General features: G+C 42.3%; 2 protein-coding genes across 3 annotated transcripts in view; one reads left to right on the plus strand and one right to left on the minus strand.

Annotated features, from left to right (window-relative positions):
• The window catches only part of ABAT (4-aminobutyrate aminotransferase), a 61,448-nt gene extending 50,824 nt beyond the window's left edge, over positions 1–10,624 (plus strand). For both annotated transcript variants that reach the window (XM_062587817.1, XM_062587818.1), the window contains 8 exons: positions 537–599; positions 1,365–1,428; positions 2,152–2,300; positions 3,821–3,958; positions 5,331–5,498; positions 6,280–6,426; positions 7,673–7,784; positions 9,151–10,624. In XM_062587817.1, coding sequence (XP_062443801.1) covers positions 537–599; positions 1,365–1,428; positions 2,152–2,300; positions 3,821–3,958; positions 5,331–5,498; positions 6,280–6,426; positions 7,673–7,784; positions 9,151–9,272 — 963 coding nt within the window. In that variant the 3' untranslated portion in view covers positions 9,273–10,624. The remainder of the gene's footprint in view (positions 1–536; positions 600–1,364; positions 1,429–2,151; positions 2,301–3,820; positions 3,959–5,330; positions 5,499–6,279; positions 6,427–7,672; positions 7,785–9,150) is intronic.
• A 1,090-nt stretch (positions 10,625–11,714) lies between these two features.
• On the minus strand, positions 11,715–15,369 carry TMEM186 (transmembrane protein 186). The gene is made up of 2 exons (XM_062587820.1): positions 15,339–15,369; positions 11,715–13,880 (listed from the first exon to the last, which is right to left on the minus strand). Exons 1-2 carry the CDS (start codon positions 15,345–15,347, stop codon positions 13,143–13,145), a joined length of 747 nt encoding a protein of 248 aa, XP_062443804.1. The 5' UTR covers positions 15,348–15,369; the 3' UTR covers positions 11,715–13,142.
• Positions 15,370–15,371: the final 2 nt, after the last annotated feature.

Raw genomic sequence — 15,371 nt, forward strand, 5'->3', positions numbered from 1 at the left:
GATGATAAAATATACAAGTAAGGCTGATTTGGGTCTAAGTCCTCCTTAAAAAAGTTTTTGTGTCATTTCTGTCTGTTTGTAAACCTCTGGGTTGATTTCAGCCAAAACTGCAGGAGTTTCAAAGAACTGTGCTTCTACATGCTTTGTAAAGAGGTATCTGGGACAGAAATCCCTTCAACTGTCTTACCGAACAGGTTCTGAATTTCTCTTACTAAATATCTGGTGATCTGCCAAGCAGAGAGACCTTGCTAACATGTTGAGTGCAGGGAAACATCATTCAGAGCTGAAGATATAAGACCCAGATCCACAGAAAACCTTTAGCTAGTCCTAAAGCTCATGGAATTATGCATCTTAAATTTGTTTGTCTTCTGAAATGCAAATTACAGTATGCAGTCAGTATCCAAAGGCCAAGCTCAACATTTTCTTTGCCTGTAGTTTGGAATACCAGCATTATTAATGCTGGTATTCAGCCACATTCATTTATTGATCACAACTGAGGGAAAACTTTTTTTCCTTTTTTTTTTTTTTTTTCCCAGAACAAGGAGAGGGGCCATAATAACGTCACAAAAGAAGAACTGGAATCTTGCATGATTAACCAGGTAACACTTTCAACCACATCTACAGATGTAGTGCTGGCTTGATTTATACGGGAAGCTTTGAGGAAAAATTGGTTTTCCCATCTCTGAAGTGAAATCTCAGTTTTGTAAAACTTAAGAAAAGGTTAAATACAAGCTGCTTCCAGCAGATATCAAGCTTCGCTGCTCATATTCTCCTGCATCCTCCCCAGCTGTGAATTTTGAGAAAATCTTCTTTTTGTCATGAGATACCATCTGCTAGAGAAGGGTCCAGGTGATAGATGGGTCCATGGAGATCGTTAATACATGCAGACTTTTACAAATAAAATAATGTCAAGTTCTTTTAATTCTTCCAGAAACCGTGATATTATGGCTTAAATGAGCTAATCAAGGGGTTAGTTAAAATTTGACTGACTAAATGTAATCTTGCAGCATCAGGAAATTAAGATGCAGCTAAAATGCCCCTGAAGTCCCATTCAGCTTTGACCGAAGTAGTGTTGCTTTTGCCAGTCACAAAACTTTATAGGCAACAGTGTATTTAATCTCCTTTATGAGATAAATATCTTAGAAATCAATAACTTGCTGCTGCTAGCCTGATCTTTGGCACTTCTGTAGTGACCCAGCATTCAATTCCTTCAGGCTGCTCTTCTCTATCCCCAGCCGGTGGGTGGGTTCGGAGCAGACGGTCTGTTCTGGGTTATGTAAGGCTGGCTGCAGTCGCACTGCTGCGAGCTGCACCGCCATCTGTCTGCGGGAACTGTGCCGTGACATGTCTGGGTCTGCTTTCAGCCCCCCGGCTGCCCCGACTACGCCATGCTCTCCTTCATGGGTGGATTCCACGGAAGAACCATGGGTAAGAAAAGCACTGCCAGTCTCCTTTGCCTTTCCTTTGCTTCTTCTCAGCTGGTATCAGCCACTGCAGTAAGTTATTATCTCACAGAGGTTTTTGATAAGTATTTTCTTAGATAATATCAATGGAAGCTGTAGGTTTATTGAAGCCTTGCCTTAGAAGCTCCATCAGTACTGAAACAGAATATTTATTTTGAGTGACAGCAATTTAAATTTGGAACTTCTGAATATCTGCTTCCAGAGGATCCCTTACTTTCATTCTGGATCCAAGGTTTCCTATCTGTACTAGTAAAAATCTAAATCATGAGGTAAAATTACTGCAGTATGCAAACAATGTTGCTTGTTTTTACCATTTCAGATAAATCAGTCCCTATTCTAAACATGTTACCTAACACTGCTGTAACTCTGAGCTTTGCAACCAGTTGTCTTTGAAAGGGTGAAACTTACCTAGTCTTGAGCACTGCTGTTCTGTAAATCAGATTCACACAGATTCTGTTCTTTTCAAACAGTGTATGTAGAACCTGATCTGATGCTTAGAAGTTAGAGCAAGTTATTTAAGCTTGACGCAGTCCAATTACTTGGTGTTTTCAGAAAATCAAATGAAAACACAGGGCAATTAAGCGAATTCTTCAGTCTTGGTGTTAATCAGTTTTTCACCTCTTGGAAACTTTCTTTCTATATTCTTCCTATTCAAATAATGCTTTAATTCTTGTTTTTCTGGGTTTAGGTTGCTTAGCTACAACTCACTCTAAAGCAATTCACAAATTAGACATCCCATCGTTGGACTGGCCCATTGCTCCATTTCCAAGACTAAAGTATCCTTTGGAAGACTTTGTGAAAGAGAATCAACAGGAAGAAGCCCGTTGTTTAGAAGAGGTAAAAAATTCACTAGCAGTCTTCTGTCAGTTTCTTTTTGGAATAATGAATAGCATCAGCAGGACTAGCTGCTTTTTACTTAAGAGTGTTTTCAGGGATTGGAACAGCATGTGATTAAAACAGCATTCACTGTTTTTTACAGTTAGAAGTTTATCCCTGCCTTTCAAAAGAATGGTCAGTTTACTCTGAATAACAGAAGTCTACATAAATCATATCAAAGTGAAATTTCATCTGCAAGGATTGTTTTTTTTATATCACAGTGAACTTGCCTGCCACATCTTGGAGAGGGATGTACAAAGCCAAGTGTGTGCAATCAGCTGAAAACAGAACCTGTAATAGCTTTTTCAGCTTTCCTAAAACATAGTTTTCTAGAGTAAAGTCTGATCCTACAAGTACAGGAGGTGAGTGGGTAGCTGAAAATGAGCCAGAGTGTATTGCAGGGACTTTGCGCCCTTCCTAGCCCAGCAAAAATGGAAAGCTGGGCGGAACAGAATTTAACCTAAACTGTGTCCAGATACCAGAACTGGAAGATTCCCTCTTGGGCTCAGTGGGCTCCAGACTCTGTCACTGGCAAGGGCTCACTCTTGAGAGACTGCTGAGAGGAACAAGGCATAATGTGCCCTGTGACTGGAACAAAAATAATGCTAAATCTGGAACATCATAACTAGCTACCCAAGAATGGGCTGTGGTGGCCTGAATGGAGCACTGCATGGCTGGGTGTGCCGAGTTGGATTGCAGGGAGTTCTTATTCAAACTTGTGTAACTTCAGGGAAAATTAAAGCATAGCAAACTGCTTCCCTTTGTTTGCCCCAGCAGCTTATCAAAAGGGGAAGTAGGATGCAAATAATCAACCTACAAACTTGAAACTATTATTTAAAAAAAAATGTTGAACACCTGCTCAAAAGACTTCAAAGTGCTCAGCGATTCCCCTCAGGAAACATTGCTTTATACAGCCTACACTGGTTGTGGGACCTGAAAGCTGGAAGTGCACAAATGGTATTACTAATCTCAGCAACTACAGGCATAATTGAAACTTCCCTTTAAGCCCTGATCAGCAACTGGATTTCTGTACTATTTCATCTGATTAAATTGTCTGCATTGGGTGACTAGAAAAAGCAAACTTGCCAGATTGCCTTCTTAATACAGTAGATGAGTTTCTTCTGTGTTATTTGGGTGGAATGACAACAATGGCGTAGTAAACTGAAGTAGTTTCCATGATACATTCAGTTGAAATTTGACAGACTTTCCAAACCAATGTTAATGTAGATTAGCATGCAAGCTAAAGTGCTTTCTAGTTATAATGTAGTTTTCAGTATGGTTCAAACTTTAGCATAATTCAGGTCAGTGTTAAATTCTGAAGCAGCTACTTAATTTCTTGTCGTTCCTGATGCCTTCATAGCCAGAAATGGCTTTTGCATCAAGGAAGTTGAAATTCTGGTGTTGAGGTCTAATCTTTCTGGAAGAAAATGTACAAGTGTCCTGAAAGGAAAACGTAACATAAGTGTGTGTTTGATTTTTAGGTGGAAGACCTGATTGTGAAGTACAGGAAAAAGAAGAAGATAGTGGCTGGAATCATTGTAGAACCAATACAGTCAGAGGGTGGGGACAACCATGCTTCAGATGACTTTTTCAGAAAGTTACGAGATATTGCCAGAAAGGTAACCAAATATTTCGCTATTCATTCAGAAGCAGCTGAACATGCAAGTATTTGTTCCTGTCTCCAAAGGACTTTCTCCCACCTCTCCCCCTCTAAGCATTTTTAGAGCTTTCTCACAGGCCTCTTCAGTAGCTGTTGAGACAGTTATATACACGTATTCAGATATAAGCAATCCGTATAGTCAGCATAGTATTTTCTCTTCTATTTACTGCACACTAAGTGGTTTCCTCAGTCAAATTTTATTCTGGAACAGAGAAACTATTCTGACTTATTAACTATGGGTTTCACAGTAGTATTCTTTAAATGGTAATGCTGATTTGCTCGGTGGTTTCAAGCAATTTCAGAAGAGATGGATATGGATAAGGGTAACTTGTTGATTGTTTCTAGTTGCAAAAAGGGGCAGAAACACAAGCTGAGTCCACCTGTAAGTGATGATGTTCCAGTAAGTAAGCAATGAAAATAGGCAGATGTCTTGATACTTGGAATGTAAAGTTACATGTTTAGAAGTGATGGCCCTCAGTAAGACCTATTTCATGCTTCCCTCCCCTGAACATCTGTGGGAGAAACTAATGTGTACTTGTAAAGAGCACAAGTAACAGGATAGGATCCTGTTCTTCCATGAGAAGCAGCAGCTTTTCTCATTGTCAACAACTGCTTATAGCAGGGGGGATATGAAAGAAAACAAGGTGAATCGATTTGTCTTGTCTAAAAGTTGCCAAAAGTACTTAGCAATAGGTTTATATTTAGACTGCAAGGTCTGGCTTGAGATCTCCCTGTGCCCTAGTCTCAATGAAATAGTCCTTTGCATAAAAAAGCACTTTGTCAGCCAAAATGACTGGTTCTGACAGTGGACTCATCTGAAAAGGCAAGTCTTCTAGGATGATTTTAGGCCCCTAGACTACTCTGCTGCTAGTGCCGTTATGCCACAAAAGCCTGGCTCAGATTGGAGGCAGAGACTTCTTATTTAAAAGACAACTAGAACATGAGGTTCTTAATGCTCTACTTCTGTCCAAAGCATTGAAAATTGCACTCAGTCGCCTCCTAGGTGTTTTCATGCATCCTCTAGAAATGGTTAAGGCTAGACTACATAAAAACATATATTGTGTTTGGAGATATATGCAGAAAATGTTTTTGGTGCCATTCTGAAAAATAGCTGAATTTCTCACTGTGACATCTAATGCAAAATGAGTTGAAAGCCTGATTAGGAAAGCTGGTGGCAGTGGTGTTGGGTTGGGGAGATTTGGAAAGAGTGAAGGCAGAAGAAGGGATGAATGTTACATATACTTCGCTTGTCTTTATCTGTTCACTGGCAAAGTACTTTTGTTTTGGAAATATGGACTCACAGTCCCTGCACTTTCAATCTGTCTCCACAGCATGGCTGTGCATTCTTAGTGGACGAAGTGCAGACAGGAGGTGGCTGCACAGGAAAATTCTGGGCACATGAACACTGGGGCCTGGATGATCCAGCAGACGTGGTAACATTTAGTAAGAAGATGATGACGGGAGGTTTCTTCCACAAAGAAGAGTTCAGGCCAAATGCTGTAAGATTTTTTTTTTCAATTTTATTTGGACTTTGGGGGGGTCCTGGTGGTTCATTCTTGAGTAACTGTAATGTACTGGTCCATGGGAGAGGCAAGCTTTCCTTCAGTAATGTGAATTCAGCTAGATGGAGCTGCTATTTGATAGATACTTGCTATGTGCTTACACACAAGTGAATAGCAGACCTGCTTCTTTAACTTTAGCCCAGTCTCTCTCAGTCACCAAGGCTGCAAGACTGGTGGGAAAGAGCGGAGAACTGAGTATATATAGCCTTACCCACTAAACTAACCTTCAGTACCAAATCTGGCCACAAACTGACACCACTTTTTGGCAGGGCAACTTAGTATCTTCAGAGCTTGCATGTAAGCACTGTCAGTAAGGTCTCTTCTTGACTGTTAACATCACTTTAGATGTAATAAATGAAAAAAATGAACTAATGAGGGAGGAGGGGCGAGGGACATACATAAAGCTTGAATACAAAACCTGTATATATGATGCTGATTCCCGTATTATCTATAGCAGTGTTTCAATGAGCTGCCAGTTGCAAGAGAAAATATACTAAATCCATAGCGTACAGTAGTCCATTTTTGTTTCTGCTGAGCAAGGCAGGCATTGTCTTTTGCTCTTACAACAACAAAAGAAAGATGCTGGGGAGATGAGCAAGTTTCTTGATATACCAGGTGTTTGAATTACCAGTTTGATGACTTGCTTTTCTAAGTGGAGAGCATTATGGTGATTTGCCTGTTAACATGCTCCACAACCCTCTTTCCATTCTTTCCTAAGCCGTATCGGATTTTTAACACCTGGCTTGGAGAGCCATCCAAGAACCTTATGCTTGCTGAAGTTATTAAGGTTATTAAAAGAGAAGACCTTCTAAACAATGCAACCCATGCAGGCAAAGCACTACTGACTGGGCTGCTGGATTTACAGGTAAATATTTGGAAGACTTATTATCTATTTAAAGGAGAAAAGTGGATTAGGATCAATTTGCTGATCAGTTAGGAGCTTGGACACTCTGGACAATGGCATCTCCAGCTGGCAACTAGACCAGTGAATTTGATCGTAACTTACTGGTTTAGGTACTTCAGTGCAAGGCTCAATAAATTTTGAATTGAAGTAAACTTACTTTTACTGACTTAAGAATGCTGGTTTTATGTAGCTGCTTTTATAAAATGCTGTTTTCTATAATGTTTTAGGTTTTTTGTAATATATATGCTGGGATTCTTTTTATATATAACACTGCTACAGCTAGTGTAGTTATTGTGCTAGAAGTCTCTATCACTACAAGGAGCTAGCATTTTGCTAACCCCCCAAATTTTTTCTAAAGCAAAGTGCCTTCATGTTCTGTTACAATTCAGTTGGGCCTCTAAGCAATAAAATTACAGCTTTTCATCCTCAACTAAGTACAGAAAATCTCTTTGCAGTTTCAACTGTGGAGCCCCACATGAGCAAGGCAAAGCAGCCAGGCATCTCAGGGCAGGTTTGCACGCGGTGGCCTCAAAAGGCACCTGTGCACCACAAGTGTAGGGACATGCACAAATACAGCCCCTGCTCTCTCTATGACATTTGCAGAGAGGAGAACATAAAAAGAAAATAAAAGGGAAAACAAACAAACAAAAAAACCCTTGACTTTGTGCTTTGGAAAGGTCAGAATACAACTTCTACTATCCAACCAAACTTCCGCTATCCAAAACAAGAAAGGCTGCTCTTAAATAAAACAACAGGACTGAAATCCACTTACTAGTGGGGCAGAGTATACTAGTAAGTGTGTCTTACTGCAACGTAAGGATGAGCTACTTTCTGGCCCCATTCCAGATTGTTCAGGTTTGCACAGAGTACAATTTTAGATGCAAGCTGCATTATGCTCAATTAATGAAGCTCAAAGAAAGATATGCTCAGTGGTGCAAATTCATTCTCACTTCTTGCTCCAAACATTTAGCTCCTGAAAACATGAGGGATCTGCCTGCTCTGCAGCTCTAAAGTCTACAGCTATCCAGATTGTTGTCAGAAATGGCTGAACAGGAGACAAAGTCGTCAGGAAATCAGACTGTGCAATAGTTTCACTCTGCTAGAATTGTGGAGGAAGCAGCTTTTCCATGTGTCATAATGAGAGCTTGCCACCAGATGCCCTCTGTTTCAGCAGCTGCCATATGTATTTCCTTACCTTTCATTGCAGGCTCGTTACCCCCATCTAATCAGCAGAGTGAGAGGAAGAGGAACATTCTGTTCATTTGACACTCCAAATGATGCAATTAGAAACAAATTAATTACAGTAGCCAGAAACAAAGGTAAGAAAGTCTCTCTGTAAATTAACTTAAAATGATAAACAGCTGGATATGTAATGCTTTAAATTTTCCTTTTCTTTATGGCATACGTGCACTACAATACTAGTGGACAAAAGCAAGTTCTGAGCAAAATTGTCATTAGATTTTTCTGGAAATAGTGTTATTTTCATAAACATCTGAACAAGTCAGTTGCATGGGGTGTATATAGGCACACACATGCACAATGTCTGCCTTCCTCCTTATATCTGACCTTTTTGGAAGAAACTATGCAGGATGTATTATTTCTGATACCTCTTTCATATTCCTCTGCAGTAAACTGAGGTGAAGCTATGCATGGCTTGCTTCTAGAAACAGATCGGGATAATTAAGAGAAAATTAATACAACTGTCAGACAGGAAAACAGAGGGAGAACTAAGAATTCTATGGAATAGCTAATAATGAAATAGAAAAATTTGCCTAAAATGGGCACAGCTCTACAAATACATCCTTCTTTGACTAGAGGACTGATTATAGAGAGGATCTCTTCCAGACTCAGAGGTCTCAAGCTTCCGAACAGAATCCTAGCCTCAGGATCTGAAGCCTTACATTCTCTTTGACTGTAACTGTGGGCCCTGAGTTTACTGTTGCTGCAGTTCTTGATGTTACTCACAGCTGCCCTGTCTCTTAGAAGAAAGCAGGCATGATACATCTGAGCTATTGCCAAACCAAAATTTTAAGGTGTAAAAGACAGCAGTATTCTTTGTTCTCAGAAAGTAAGCTAGCAGGGAGAAAAGGTTTCATGGTACATGAAGGCAAGGTAGCTTATAGGCAAGGCAAACTGACACAGCTCAACAGTATGGATTTTCATAGTACAAAAACCTTTCAAAAAAATTAACTGATTTTTGAATCAAGGGAACAGTCTGCATTTTTAGGTACTGCAAAAAAAATCTGCTAGCACTTAGATGGTTTAACCTTTTGCATTTCATAATGAAGAAGTACTCGAGTAACAATGAAGTGAATTTTAAAAGAGGCAAAGAAACCTATTGTGCCTTTTTCTGGAATTGAGGTGCTCAAACTATACAGTACTGTAATGTTGACGTCTTAGTTGCTACTTGAGCTGTGTTCTGAATGGAGGCTTTCCTTTGACACTTGGACCAATTCCACCATTTCAAGCATTTGCAGAGCGGCTACAGGCATTGCAGTGTTGAGCTGCTGTGAAGCTTGTGGGTCTTAACACCACTGATGATGTGCTGTGTCTTTATATCATTAATGGTAAGATGGAAAGCTTATAGTGGCCCTTAGCAGTGAAGTTAATTTTGCTCGGAGAGACCAGTATGTTTTGAATATCTGGCAAGGATGGAAATGACTAAAATAGTTGTTCTTGTCCTAGGTGTTGTGCTGGGAGGCTGTGGTGACAGATCAATTCGTTTTCGTCCAACACTGATCTTCAAGGATCATCATGCACACCTCTTCCTGAACATTTTCAGTGACATCTTAGCAAACTTCAAGTAAAAAGCAGCTTCCTTGCTTTGAACAGCTCAGATAATGAAATTAGTTTGCATTAATTCATATCTCTCCACTTACAAGATAAGTGTAAAGTCATAAACTGAAGTTTGTGTTCTCTCTGTAATCCTGCCCAAGGCAAGCTGCTCCATGCAAATTCTGGACACAGGCAGAGCACTGGTACTGGTCACCAGCAGCTCTCCTGCACCCTGCCTTTGTAGAAGCTGTGACCCTCCATCTTCAGGCTTGGGTCATGTTAATTGCAGTCTTCCCTACATTCCTGCCCCTGACTCTTTGATAGTCTAAATATGACCTAGTACAGTCTGTGTTTTCACAGATAATCACAGTAGCTTTACTCATGTCCAAAAGCAGCAACAAGTCTTCAAGTGTGGCATAAAAGTTAAGGCCACATGCCTGCCACACAGAAAGTGCCATTCTCTAACGGTAGCTGGGATAAAATAGGTGTTTCAAGGAAAGCTCTGCTTTCCACCACTGCCAAGTACAGTATTTTGCAGAATAATTGTCAGCTTTATTTCCCCTGAATACAGAAGTCTGCCATACCCAGCTGGATCAGGATGCCATCAACTACTGTACCCAGCCTACACATAATGCTTCAGAGTAGGTAGAACTGAAGTATTTATACTTCTTTCTTCATCCTGGATTTTAAAACTTTTGTCTCTTACAATCAGACTTGTACAGAGAAAATTATATGCAGAAGTACATTATTTAATAAAACTTACAGTATCATGTGAAGCACATACTTCCATCTCTATCAACAATCTAGAATGATCTGGGATTATTTTACTTTTTGCCTATGATATACCATAATAGCTATTCATTTAGATATTACAAGTTCTACACGAATACCTTAGCATATTTTGTAAAACTGCAGCAGAACTGAATTGCTTTATCTTAGCCATTACCTGACATCAGAGCCACTACATTTGAGGTCTAGTCTTAAATGCACATCTCAAATGCAAAGTATTTCTGTTGCTTTAATAGTATATTCTACGGCAGGCATGCTTCAGGGGTTTCCTGAAAAGCCACAGGATCAAAACATGTCAACAATTCATTAATCTGTTTATCTTCAGATAATTGTTTTGGACACCTCTTTGATACCTGCTATATGCTTAAGGCTTACTTGAACTGTGTCTGGTGCCTTTTTTTTTCTCTCAGTTAACAAGCATCTGAATTTTGAATACTAAACTTAACGGTTTTGTTATGCACCAACAAACAGGGACCACATCTGACTTTACAACTGCCCTATCAGCATTATAATCACAATTTTAAAGTATGTATGTAATAAGATACAAGGCAGTTAAGGGACTTAAATCTTTAATAAAGCTACCAAAATGTGCAAAGTTTATCTGTCTGCTTTAATAAGTGTTAACTGTGGTCTTCTCCTTACAGTTTTTGAGTACTGGTATATGGGAACTCAAGAAATCTCACTTCTGCTAGCTTAAAAATAATGGGATTTCTGTAATTCTCTATACAGAACCCATACTTTTGGTGCCCGCTGGTCAGAATCTGAGCAAGTTTTTGAAACAAATATCATGAAAATCTTGATTTCCACAAAGGACTGGTGAACAAGTGTTCAATAAAGCCTCATTGCCATCACTGTCCTAGCAAGCATATTATCATTGAGAGGAAAGTCAAACTGAGAATATATTTCACCACATTTTGGAAATTAGTTTGTCCAACATATCAGTGCAGTAGTTTTAGTAAATGTCTCTAGCAAGTCTTGTACTTTTACAGAAACAAAGGTCCAGTAATTTGAAGTTTTACCACATCTTCACTTTTATTATGAATACTCTAGGTGTTTTTATAATTTTTACTGACACTCACTAACTGTCTAATTGTGTGCAACATGTTGATGAAATCATGTTAGAGAATACATAAAGCACTGCAGCTGAAGCATAATAAAGTTAATATTGTTTACAGTGTACTGTGGACAGTGCCAAATAAATGTTTAAACAAATACTTAACTACACTTCACAGTGTAACTCGTAACTCTGTACACAGATCCATAAAAATGACATCTCGTGTAATCAATATTCTTAAATAAATATTTATAAATGAACTTCTTCTCTACAGCCCTTTATTTTACACTTAATGCAGACTAAATATATTCTAACAAAGATAAGTATCCAGAACACACAGTATACATATAGCCCACTTCAGTCAACCAGTATCTTGCTGCCATCATGATTAAGCCAAGAGCAATTTCTCTTTTTCTTTTGATATTGCTATACCATTCCATCAGTCAAAATTGAAAAAAACTTGGAAGACATTTTGAAAAGTTCAACACTAATAAATATGAAATCGTGGCCAGGCTGTGCATTCTAAGGGCAGTTTTAGTTATCCACATCTACTGATCCACCACCAAGAGACGGAGATTTGAATAGGCCTTAGGGAGAAATGGGGGGGAAAAAAACAGTCCAGACTTCCCTGTTGCGGAGAGTTCAGTTTATTTGCCACTGCTTCAAACGAAGTAACAACTGGAAGAGCAGCTGAAGTAATAAACATGCATCTGACAATTAAAAAAGATTTACATGTTACAAGTGATCAGGCTTGATTCCTTCTTGGGTTTAAAACACTAATTTCTAGCCGGGTCTTGATCTTAGCAATGGAAGACTCCTACTGACATCACAGAATAAAGCCACTGTCCTTCATGGCATAGATGCTGAGCTGATCGACTATAGTTTGACAGAATGCAAACCACACCTATTACACTTTCAGCTCTAATAAAACGTAGCTATTAGTTGATTTACCTTTTATCTTATAAGTTAACCCAGATTCTGGAGGGTGGGTGGGAGGGAGGGGTAAGTAGAAAATCCAGTAAGTAGAAGGGTATTTTGCAGTATTTACTCCTGTGTTTGCAACTCAAGTGTTGCAGCATTGATTAAGTGTACCATTCAGCTCTGTATCCTAAAACAACACAACATGAACATACGCAATGAAGAGCAGGGTCTTCCACGTTTTCAGAAGATGATGACTAGGATACAAACAAAAAACACTGATCAAGGGATCATACACTGTCTCTCTAACTGACAGGTTCAGGTGTATTTTTTTTCCCCCCTCCTCTTCAGTAGGAAAGCAGTTTCTGTTAAAGGCTCCTGAAATGCTGTTCCAGCCTGTAACTTACCCTTACAACTAACTATCTATTTATCTTGCAGCATGCATTCCCTGCATTGCCAAGTTAGTTCACCTCCCTGAAGAGCTTGCTAGGAGATCACCTCCACCCATCATTAGCACTCCTAAGAAGCTGGTCAAAGTATTGTTTCTTTAACATCGATTTTTATCTGCTAGAAAAACTGCTATGTCATTATATATCAGTCTCTCCAGTTATCCCATAATTTCATTAATGCACGACTATATAGCTCTGTAACATCTTGCACTACTTATTATATGCTTGTATGAGAAAAAATGATTTCAAGGGGCTTCACAGTTAGTCCAAAGTTTCCTAAAAACGAACAATTGATTGAAAGTGAAGATGCTCTGACATGGTACTGCATTTCCCGTCAATGCTTTTTAACATTCAAAAACACTCAGTCTAACAGGCAAGTTGCAAGAGTTTGCATCAGTAATTGCACCTTCCAAGTAAGGTGATTTAGAGCTGCCAATGACTGCACTGCGCACACTTACTGTATCCAAAGAAGTAGGAAGTAAGAAGGAAGTAAGTAGAAGTAGGAAGAGAGCCTACTTACACCTTAAACTAAGTATATGGGATCATTCTTTACCACTCCTGCTTTCACTTGCCAGAAGACTTTGCATAGGAGAACAATTGAATTGTGTCAGTTGACATAATCATTAAACTTCACAGAAGAATAAGCACAATGACCATGCAAAAATCACAATCAGTTGAAATCAGCTGCTGTATCACTCAAGGTCTCCAAATATTTGAATAAACTTTTCTCTATCTACAATCTGGCCAAACTTAAGCGTAAAATATAAGATATCTGTACTATTATACCGTTTGAACTGGAGAAGCATCTCCTCTTTACCATCTCCAACATCACCTAAAGTCATTACTGTCTCTAATGGGCACAGAATGTCTTTCCGTCTTCCCCAAAAGGTCAAGTGGGCCACTTTGACAGTATTGCCAGCTTCGTTTAAGTAGATTAGTCCAATGATTCGTCTGAAAAAATAGCTCATACCATACAACATCACACCAGCAAAGCAAGCAATGCTAGTTGTATATAACAAGATAGTCTGAGAAACCTGGCCATGCAGATACAGGTAACAGATAGGAGGCAACATGACTGTGGTGATAGCAGTCTGTAGCAGCTTCATTCTTGAAAGCACTCTACAGTACTTAATCCCTGGAAATCTGTAGACCAGCCTGAACTCTTCAGTTTTTTCATCCACAGCCTTAGGTTGGACAACATTAGCAGAGGCTGAACTGCACAGACACTTAGATTGCATCTGCTGCATCCCAAGGTAAGCATTAACACCGTTAACTCGCCAGTTCTGTGGCTGTAAAAACACCCATGTGCCAAAAAAGCATGATGGGCGATTATCTTCTTTTTTCCACAAGCTTGTCCAGAACTCATTTTGTAGACATCTCCCCAAAGATGGTGTAATGCAGACTTTTCTCCTAATTATGCAGAGTCTAGCCTACAAGAAAATATTCCCACAGCATATTATTTAAGTTTTCCTGTACTGTCTTTGTAAGCAAATGAATAGCTCAAAACCTGTTTCTGATGCAGCTCGAGCGCAGCTAGCATAACCCTCCCACCTCAGCTTATTTTAATTGTACACTTAACACAGGTTTTTATGTTGGGAAAACGATATTCACACTTGCATCTCTGCGGATGAAGACAGCAAACACTTTTTGTAACAGAACTGATACCAAAATTGGGTTACTGAGCAAAACCTTATGGTACCCTTGGCTCTCCACTTTGGCAGAAGCCTCGGAAGCAAAAGGAGCAGTACTGCAGGGTCCCCAAAGCAGAGGGGAAGAGACCCGGGACTGCTGGCTACCGCAAAATGTTCAATCAGCACTTAAGGGCCAAGCTCAGGGACGCCATGGGAAAGCGGGCTAGAAGGGGGCTGGCCTGCGGCGCGGAGCAGTACAGCAGCGGGCACAAAAGGAGCAGACGAGCGCTGCCCTGGGGCCGCACTGCGCACAAGTCCGCGCTCGGAGACGGCGACGGTCGCGGGTCGAGGCTCCGAGCGGCGCAGGACAGACGCTCCTCGCCCCCGGCTCCGCGCGCCGGGAGGCACCGCCCCCCCCATGACCGTTAGCGGCACCGCGCGCCGGGGCCGCCTCCCGCCCCCCAATGACCGTTAGCGGCACCGCGCGCCGGGGCCGCCTCCCGCCCCCCCCCCCCCAATGACCGTTAGCGGCACCGCGCGCCGGGGCCGCCTCCCGCCCCCCCCCCCCAATGACCGTTAGCGGCACCGCGCGCCGGGGCCGCCTCCCGCCCCCCCCCAATGACCGTTAGCGGCACCGCGCGCCGGGGCCGCCTCCCGCCCCCCCCCCAATGACCGTTAGCGGCACCGCGCGCCGGGGCCGCCTCCCGCCCCCCCCCAATGACCGTTAGCGGCACCGCGCGCCGGGGCCGCCTCCCGCCCCCCCCCCCCCATGACCGTTAGCGGCACCGCGCGCCGGGGCCGCCTCCCGCCCCCCCCCCAATGACCGTTAGCGGCACCGCGCGCCGGGGCCGCCTCCCGCCCCCCCCCAATGACCGTTAGCGGCACCGCGCGCCGGGGCCGCCTCCCGCCCCCCCCCCCCCCCCCCCCCATGACCGTTAGCGGCACCGCGCGCCGGGGCCGCCTCCCGCCCCCCCCCCAATGACCGTTAGCGGCACCGCGCGCCGGGGCCGCCTCCCGCCCCCCCAATGACCGTTAGACCGCGCAAACGGCCCCGGGACACACCAGGGTGCTGCTCAGGGGCGGTGCTGCTCAGGGGCGGCGCCGCTCAGCCGGCCCCGCGCCTCCTCGGGCCGGGGCCGGGGCCGGGGCCGGGGCCGGTCCTTCCCCCAGCTAGGGACGCTTCGCGCGCTCTGCCGCTCCACCGTCCCGTCCCGTCCCGTCCCGCCCTCCGAGACCCAGGCCCGCGACCGCGCTTACCACCGCCATGCCGCCGCTGCGCTGCGCTGCACC

The sequence above is a fragment of the Rhea pennata genome, chromosome 15 (assembly GCF_028389875.1).
Source record: "Rhea pennata isolate bPtePen1 chromosome 15, bPtePen1.pri, whole genome shotgun sequence".
In the NCBI taxonomy this organism is placed as follows: Eukaryota; Metazoa; Chordata; class Aves; order Rheiformes; family Rheidae; genus Rhea; species Rhea pennata.